Genomic DNA, 9,664 nt, shown 5'->3' with positions numbered 1-9,664 from the left:
AGCTGAAGTATCAAAAGACACGTTAATGTCTCCTCTATTTTGTGTAAAATAATAATTTGTAACATCTATACCTAACAAAGTTGTACTGACGAAAATTTAAAGTGATTTATTTTTCCTTTTAGGTCAAAAAAATAAAAAAGATGTGCTCACCTCAGATTAGAGCAGTCTTGACTACATGTGAACAGGAGGTTGACTATAGAAGAAGAAGTCACACAAAGTGGCTATTTCATTTTTGAGATAGAGCCTCTAGTGTTGGAGTTATGAACAGTGTGACAACTTACCCGTGTGACAACTTACCCCGCTCTCCCCTAAAGTGATCGTTGGATATAAACTATAGTAAAACTCTCTTTATATTCAGGCAGTACCACAAAATGTCAAAGTCACTAAATAGTCCATTATATAGTGAATAGTGAGTAATTTAGTTCTTATGTCAAACTCAAGGATGAATCCGTTCTACCATCCTTGATATCAATCTGCACCATAACTCAGGAGCTGATTTCTCTACCAGTTTGAAATTGTGCCGAGCTCCTGACTGGAATTTTGTTTGAAGCATCTCTATTGTACAGTTCACCACATTATCAATAAATGAAGCATCAGGTGCTGTTGTGACTATAATATCAAAATATGGTCATGCATAAATAATATGGAAACACAGCAGAAGGAAAAAAAGACAAAATAACTTACATTTAAGTCAGATTAGTTTATTTATATAGCTCTGTATCACAAAATACAAATCTGTACAGCCAACAAAAGCCTCCATCCTTAGACTCTTGATTTCGACGAAGAATAGGAAATAACACCTCAAAAGGAAACATGGAGGAAAACTTGACTGATTGGTGGGGGCACCCAACCACAGGGCAATATTTGGGGTCTGACGAGTATCTCGTGTTGGTTCATTTGGGACATCATAACAACATAACACACAGTAGCCATTTTCTCTTGAGACCCCTCAGGTCATTAGGTTTTAAATTAGGGCAGCAAACAGTAAGTTTGTTGTTTGCATGAGAAGACATATCTCAGTCTAAAAGTTGAGTAGTTAGAGCTTTTATGTATTAAAGTAATTGTGTTTTATGCTTAATTTCTCAACATTTTTATGTTACAAAATAAAATCTCTGGAAATAAAAAGAAATGTTAACTTACCATAAAAGTTTCTACACGTGACTGAGGTGGAAACTTTGTGCAGCTATAATGAGATTTTCAAACATTGCTGATCTCACTTCATTTGCATTTTTAATGCTATACATTCCCCTAAACCTGTCTTTTAAAGTGCTTTAAGATTAGCAAAGGTAAAGCGAGTAACAGTAGATTTTTTGTGTCCACTGTTAACACTGGACATTGCTTAAAAGGTTTTTTAAAAATAAGTTTGACTTCATTGTCTACTTTACTTAAAAGATTCAATTCTATGATGAATCAGCAGCGGGAATGAAAAGTCCGTGGAGGTCCATGTGGACAGTGGTGGGGATGGAGGCTCGGGCGATCTCCTTAAACGTTTTGGCATCGAGCACGAGCATGAACGGAGAAATGCTGGGATCCGCAGAAACAATGGATGACAGGATGACTCCTGGATAAGGAAAAGATACAATGGAAATACACATTTTGCTCTATGCACATCAACCATTATTGTGGTTTCTAAATATATAAGTTTGTGTGCTTGACAGCGTAGCTCTCACCATCATCTTCCTCCACAGCTCCGGGAGATGCGACGAACACTGGCTCTGAAGGATAGCAGTCTTTCTGCACCCATTCAACGTGTTTCCTTTCAACAATGTCAAACTTGGCGATCTGTTGGGTCATAGTGTTAAAGTAGCAGACCTCAACAACCTTAGAATAGATCATCCTAATTTTGGTTCAGGCATTCACTGTCCTCACAGATTTGAGTATTCAGCACCATACTAGGCCAACAGTAACTGACGTTTTCACTTTATTTGTTTGAAAATGCTGACTGAATGATTTAGCTTGATTAGTCTAAGATTAAGATTAAGATTGTTCATCCTCATATGTGCATCTGTGGAAGTTATAGTGCATAAAATACAGCCAGCGTCGTAGTTGTTTCTAGCACTTGAAGATACCTATTGTCGTTTTCATGTAAAGAAACAGAATTTGCGTTACTGACTGATATTCAATTCAATTTTCCTACAAAACTTACAAAACTTTACCCAAAGCTGCCCCCACCCCCATCCCCCTGTTTCCGATGTTGAAATGGAGGCCTGGACCATAATTAATCCATGAAATTGGGTACATTTAAATTGGAGGGACCTTGCTTTAATTCATTTGAATGCTTATTAAAATGTTTTGCTTGTCTTGTCCTGCTTGCATATAGGTCATTTAAGGCTGGAAGAAGGAGCTGGTTAATGCTTTGTCTCTGGCTTTGCATTTTACGCAAGTTGATCTTAAGGGAATCCTACTTAAAAACAAAATCCAGACCATTATTTTTTCAGGCGTAAAACTGGTCAAACTCAGGACTTTGGGGTTCATGTCTTAGACTAGCTGCTTCATTATTACCATGAAATTTCATTTTCAGATGCTTTATGGATGCATTTTGACAATTTAAAAGCTTGATTATTTGAAATGAGCTTCCTCCAAGTGACAACTGAGCTCACCTCCAGAAAGAGTGGGGAGCTTGGATGCCCACATTAAAAGGAACTAATTGAGGTGGTTTAGTCATGCATCCTGGGCAAAAAAGCTTCTAGGTGCATGCCCAACTTGGAATAGACCAGCAGGCAGAACCAGGTCGTGCTGGAGAGAATATTTCTCTCAGCTGGTGTGGAAAAAGCTTGATATTCCCCCTAGGAAGGATGAAGGTAGTGGCCAGTAGAGCGAGAGCTCAACTGCTTAGACTCCTACCCTTATGACCCAGGCCCCAATAAGAAGCAGAAGATAGAAGGATAAATGTTTAGGAAAAAAATCACATTTGGTGTCCAATGTTAACTACATGGAAATGTGGTTCATGTATGTATAATTGTTCACCCCAAAAGCAATCAAAAGCGATTTAATAAATCGATAATCAATAATGTTGCTTCACCTTGTTGGGATGAGGAGACCACTCTAGCCTGGACCCATAGAAATATCTGTACTTTTTAGCGTTGAATTTGTAGTTGATCCCAGGCAGCTCCAAACCTTCAAGAGGAATCAGACTCGTTAGGTGGATCAGACAGCGTTTAATGACAGTCACTTTGTGGATGACTAACCTATAAAAAGGGTGTCTGGCTGACAATAGATTGATCCGTCCTCCTGCAAAATTGCCTGAGCCGTTGTGTCAGTCAGAGTCACCAGATTAGATCCCCTGGGAGACTCCTGAAGAACAGGTACATTGTTATTTATTGATGAAATAGAATGTAAGTGTGAGTGAATCTTCACTAAATACTAACTATACCTTGTTGATGTTGAGCGGAATAACAAATCTTTGGCAGGATGGTGGGGAGAAGCTCTTATGGCTCTGGATGAAGTTGCTAGTCTCTTTTTTGATGTTCTCCAGGTAGAACATGTTGTACAGGTTGCTGTCCTTGTAGCTGATCAGGTCAAACACCACATGGCCGTCATCCTCATAGGCGTTGATGTGGTGAAAAACCACCAGGGCATCGGCATGAAAACATGTGGAGATTTCCTTTCCTGTTTTTCTATTGATGATATGAAAAAAAGTCTGGAAAAGAAAACAGGTAACAGTATTACGGAAAACCTCAAATACCTGTTATAACCAGAAATGTACTAATCCATTGTTTTTTGGTTTCTTGGGAGACTTCAAATCAGCAATGAGCAATTTCTTGTTGTGGAAAATTTAAATCAGAGTCTAGTTTTACATAATAAGTAAATCCAGCAAAATAGAAAATGACAAACTCGGTATTTGCAGTATCGCTTCTATTCTGTGTTATTTCATATCTTAAGATGATTTAAATTTGTATAAATAATTTTATACTATGTTAGTGGTGCTTTTGTGCAGTGTACTTTTGTAGTACACTGTTGCCTGTTCTATTTTTGATGGCAGTGCATGCAATTATTTGGTTGGTTTCCTGGCATTTGTTCAGGCTAGAATAGATCTGCAAAAAGAAGATCTGCAATTTTTGGTACTTCACCACTGGCTTCATTTTTCAGCCCAGACGTTTCTGCTTGGTTTTAAGGAGGCAGCATGCTTTAACAGAGTGATGGTATGTAACATTTCATGTTTTTCAATTTGTTCTGGTGCCCACAGTGGCACAGAGAACCAACATTGCACCTTAAACTACAAATGTGAAGGGCCAAGGAGAGAGCCAGGTGGAATCCCACAAATAATCAGTATATACTGTCGGTGTAGTTTTTCTCCAATGTTCCTCTAAGCTGCGCGCATTCGCAATTGCGCACTGCTGACACGGTCTCTGCGCACAGAAAATCTGCATTGCGCACCAAAAAAAAAAAAATCTACCTGAATTGAAATTAAAATTAAGACTTTAACAATTCTGTTTTGCAGTGTTAGTCAGTGAGTGACTGGCTGCTCCCGTTTGGGATTACAACAATGCCACCTTATCCCATAGTCCAGCCAATAATGCGATTTACATTCATATGCAGCTAATCAACGTTGTTGACAGGCTATGACAGCGTCCTTATGTGCGACACCGGTGTTTTAGCGAGCAAAGCGGCGTGGCTGATGTGGAGTGAAGCCACGTTAATGACAACATGTACAACAATTGGAGATGTGAGCAGGACACCTTGACGGAGAAAGTGTGGACTTTACACCAGTTTTTAAATCGTGTTGATAGGCCACGTAAAATCAGAGTTATGATAAAAGTATATGCAATGTTTGGTTTTCTTCCTGAATACTGTCGTTGTTTATATTTACTGTGGGAAGAAACAGTAAAAACAGCGTTTTATAAGTAAAACGCTCGAAAGCACTCTCCGCCTGTGAGCAAAAACAAAACCAAAAAATCCCCACCCTTTCCTGTTGGTGGAAAAATGTACCATGTCACCAATCAAAAAAATAATATGGCAACATGGCATTTATTGTTTAGGAAGGGGGAAGTTTTAGGAGTGACGGCGGTGTTTTGATATGTGAGATATTTGTGACGTTTAGCGCAAATCTTGTGTAGTTAGTGTGTAGTGTAGTTTTTGTTGTGTGTGTCAGAACAATGAGGCGACTGCTGAATGTTACAGGTGATACAGGAGTGATACATCTCCTGTTGTCAGGCCTGCAGGTATCAGGCTGTTTTTCTCCTTTAGCTCATAGTGGACAGAAATTATTTTTGGAGTGGCACAAATAATTTGTGTGGCATCAAATTTGATGCAGAACAGCTGATTGTTCTGTAAATAGTTTGAAATGTTTATTTAAAAAACCGCCTTGGCTGCTTTTTTAGGTAAACAGCTGCAAAAACCTTTGTTGTTTGCAAAACTCAGTTACTTTTTTGAAAACAACTATATAATTAATTGCCCAACATTGGTCATTATACACTGTATTTTGCAGACAGAGTTACAGGACTACCTCCCAGACCACAGACTCATACTTATAATACACAAGTCAGAGCTTTATAAAGAAAAGAAAGTTGTATTTTCAAAATTGGAGTTCAAGTTATTTTTAACTAGTGGTGTAACGGATCACGGTTGATCCATAATCCGAACCGATCCCACTCCACGGTTCGACACGCACGTGATATGAAGATTCGAAAAAGAAGGAAAAAAAGTATGTGTATAGTGTGGGTGGTCAGTCTGTCAAGCCATAGTTATGATCAGTGCTAGCGGTCCAGGTGGAGGAGCAGAGGAGTTTGCGGCATTTAAGCAGCCCTTTGCTGCCCAATCCGACCAGGCTAAAGCTATTACAAAAGCTACTGGGGTGTTTAGCTGCAGACGGGAGGTCATATTCCCTTGTGCAAAACAAGGGGTTTAAACTATGATGAACATGCTTGAGCCACGCTATGATGTCCCGTTGCGCGTCCACTTCAGTGACAAGATCGTACCGTAATTATTTTAATAAACCATGTGTGACCACAGTGCACACGTCTGCTGTTGCTCACAGTGGTCCAAGGGACCGCTCAGGGAGTTAGTGTGTTCGTTTAGACACATGAAAAATTAGAGGGAACATTGTTTTTCTCTGAGTAGATTTTTTCTTAATAGCTTAAATGACAACTTATATATAATTTCACTATTAGGAGTTGATAAAAATGTGGAAGACTTACCATATCATCTTGATCAAATTTGAGGCAGCCTCCCCAGTTGACCCCCCTGAAGTAGGCAGTGGCAAGTTTGACAATATCCAGTTTGAAAGGTTGCTCCACAAACACAATGTAGTTCTCAGTCATGCCAAAGCTGTGGAAGTAGCTTGGAAAAAGTGAGGAGCGAAAAGGGACTGAACAGATCTGCTGCACTTTCCTCAGCGCTGACTTTTTGTGATTTTTATCTGAAACAGTCAACACAGTGTTGTAAGCTTCACTTTAATTGCTTGTTACTCTGTTCACTTGTCTTCATTTCTTGATTTTAAAAAGGGAGAACCAATAATTTAAAAATCATTAATGAAGTAAATGAAAGTAAATGAAGCAAATGAAAATAAAGTGAGCTACTGTGACACACACTTTGTAAATGATAGTGTAACAGTTCATATCAACTGTCATCTTTGAGAGGTCTGATTGTGGTGTCATAAATCAATTAAACCTAAGTTGTAATCAAATGAATACGTGGCTCATGGAGCACACAATGGCAAATAAGTAACTTTACTGCTGTGCGTAGGTTTACTATATTCTCAGAATGATATCTAATTACTGCTAAATAATTTATCTTGAGGATTTAAAGTTTAGGAACAGAAATAAACAGGACAGAATGAATTACTGCAGACACCTGAGGCATCAGCTGGGACTTTGAAGATCATATATTTTGGCTGGCCAAAACCAATAATAGCAGTTCCCATATTGTACGTATTGCCCTCCTCATCGTAGTGTGGATGAGCCGTTGCTAGGTTCAAGGCAATGTGGTTCCTGTAGTTTTTCTGAAATTAATACAGGGCAGTACATTTGAGGAAGGACAAATCTTTCACAGAGATGCTTGTTGCCATTATATCCAACTGTGGTGCTAAACGAAACTCATATAGTTACTCTTTACCTTTGGGTATTCAACAGTGGACCATTTAACGAAAACCTGAACCTTTTTAAAATGTTCCCAGGCAGAATGTGCAGACTAACTTACCCTGCCGATAGTTTCCAGGGTGTTAGGGTCAATCTGATTTATGTAGTTGACCTCGGAGGAAGCGTAGTAGTCCTGACCATAACGAATTATGTTGATCAAGTTGTTGTCAGTAAAGTCAGAAATGACATTCTGGAGGTGTGTGAATGCCCTGGTGAGAGAGCGTGGAAGGGTTTTTTGGGGCACACAGCTGAAATAATTCAGTATTGGTATACATTCCTAAGAAAACAAATATCCAATCAACCAAACGTCTTTAGGTAATGGTTATGCAAGTAAACCTCTTACTAACCCAGAGAATTGCATTTTGCACTTTCATGAACTGATGAATTGAAGCAGATATTCTGATTAAAAAAAATAAACATCAGAAAAACCTCAAGTGTCTTGGTTAGTCTGTCCCAGTTTACTTAAAGTGGTCTGTACATATCTGAAATCATCAAACCCCAAATGGACCAATAACACAAGACTTGTAAGGTTTGATTCAGATTTCTATTTTCATCCATCCGTCCATCAGTCCATCCATCCATTTAGCTCTTGTTGTATGCTAGGTAAACTAACACAGAACTGTGATATCCATCCATGATAAATTGAAGCAGAGACTTTAGATGTACTACACTATTCGGTTCCAGATTTAAAATCTCTTATGTCTACTAAACATAGAAAGCTAGAGTGGACAAAAGCTGAATGGGCTGAACTTGAGCTTTTTAAGTCTGTTCTGGACTGAAACTAGAAAGATCTGAAATCTGGGTATTATATATTCTGTAAGATCATGATCTGGATGGGCTTTACCTGGAGAAGATGTTTTTGCAAGGATCAGGGTAGATCATGGTGCCAAACTCAGAGACAACAATCTTGTTTGCCTTGATGTTTCTCTTATAGGTGTCGCTCTTCAGAAACTTACTTCTGTAAGTCACCTCACCTGAAATAGCAATATCAGAACATTGAACATATTCAGCAGTTACATGGACAACTGACAGTCAACAGTTAAATGATGCTGAAGGTTTATCAAAGTCTGACCATTGCTGAAGGTGAAGCTGTGGATGAGCGACAAGCCGTCAAACCAGTGGTTGTACTCAGAGTTACCTACAGAGAAAAGCCCAGGCCCGTTCCTCAGCAGGGTGCCCTGCAGCCAGGAAGGGACAGATCCTGCAGGTCAAAGGTTACAAACACCACTGTTAATGGGCTTTAAATCCATTCTTAACACAGAAGCTTTGTGACAGCAATCTAACCAAAAGGTCCATTGTGGAGTTGTGGAACTTTTTTATCTTACTACACATTTGGGGTTTGGATTACTGTGAAGTGATCAAAAGGTTGTAAACTCCTAACTTGAAATTTTAATGGACGTTAGGCTAAGAAAGAACTGTTAACCTGAAGAGCTCAGTAAAAATAAGTGATAGAGGGCCACAATCCTAATTTCAGTGATAACTGAAGCAAAGTCAGATCCACCAGAAATTAATTTATGCAAAATTAAAGCCCCATGTGTCCTTTAAATATCTCCATAAATCCATGTTTTAAAGATACCACAGTCATGATTCTTATATATAAAATGGGAAAATGGTTCTGGTTAAGGTATTGATATAAAGGAACATTTGTATTGAAGAATTTTCACTGTGAGGTAATTTTGGAGGATAATGAAATGTAACTACTAATAAACTACTCCATGATTATAATCATTAAATGGTCAGCAACTCCAGTGCCACACAACAGGTAAATAATAATAATAATAATAATAATAATAATAATAATAATAATAATAATAATAATAATAATAAATACAGAGCTTATGACTTGAGTCATCCATTCAGTCTGACACATGCAAAGCACATACAACAAACATCTACTCAGGATTTCCTCTATATGACCAATAAAAGCTGCAAAGTTTCTAATTTAACATAAACAAAACATAACAACAAATGAACATTATAACTCTGGAGGCAGATGCTAGAAAATACTTTATTCTACAGAGACTTAAACCTACACTTGCAACAAGTGGAGGTTCAAGTCTTCAGAGTTTGGCACTGCTCCCTGTTTGCTATGCATTTATCGGTGTCACATTCTACTTGCTGCAATAGAATATGTTGGTAATGTCAGCAGACAGTCTATTTAAGCCTATTCTAACCTTTTGAGCTGTGTGTTTTCTTTTTGTTTGTTCAGGTGGAAACCTTCCAAAAGAGCAAGCTGAATTTATTAATGACTCTTTAAACCAACAGACTCAACATTTTACAAACTCTTTAATGGTTCAAACTCACCTTTCACTTCGGTTTTCACTGGCTCTGGAGTTTCACATCCATTTCTTGAAATAATTGACTGCATGCTTTTCTTCCTGAGCTACAAGCCTCCCAGAGTGCACTGCTCCGATTGAGTCCCACCTCTGATTGAAAACACAGACAGCAGCTGACTACGTGATACTTGCAGGCTTCAGGAAACATAAGTGCAGCTGATTATGTAAGTAAGCTGGAATGGACTTTACTCGGCTTTTCATAATAAAAGTCTGCCTGTTGGCTTACTTCAAGCACCATTTAGATGTTAATAA

At 38.5% G+C, this 9,664-nt stretch overlaps 1 protein-coding gene across 1 annotated transcript; it reads right to left on the bottom strand.

The window, feature by feature from the left end:
* Window positions 1-1,400: 1,400 nt before the first annotated feature.
* bco1l (beta-carotene oxygenase 1, like) lies at window positions 1,401-9,444 on the bottom strand (the record flags this gene model as incomplete). Its single annotated transcript, XM_080876977.1, has 11 exons — window positions 1,401-1,561; window positions 1,671-1,782; window positions 3,023-3,117; window positions 3,189-3,294; window positions 3,374-3,640; window positions 6,138-6,358; window positions 6,793-6,940; window positions 7,138-7,285; window positions 7,921-8,050; window positions 8,149-8,277; window positions 9,381-9,444. 11 exons carry the CDS (start codon window positions 9,442-9,444, stop codon window positions 1,401-1,403), a joined length of 1,581 nt encoding a protein of 526 aa, XP_080733103.1.
* Between the last annotated feature and the right edge of the window lie 220 nt (window positions 9,445-9,664).

Source organism: Rhamphochromis sp. 'chilingali', assembly GCF_963969265.1.
Source record: "Rhamphochromis sp. 'chilingali' genome assembly, chromosome: 3".
NCBI classification, from domain to species: domain Eukaryota; kingdom Metazoa; phylum Chordata; class Actinopteri; order Cichliformes; family Cichlidae; genus Rhamphochromis; species Rhamphochromis sp. 'chilingali'.
This window is presented reverse-complemented; position numbering and strand designations above follow the sequence as displayed.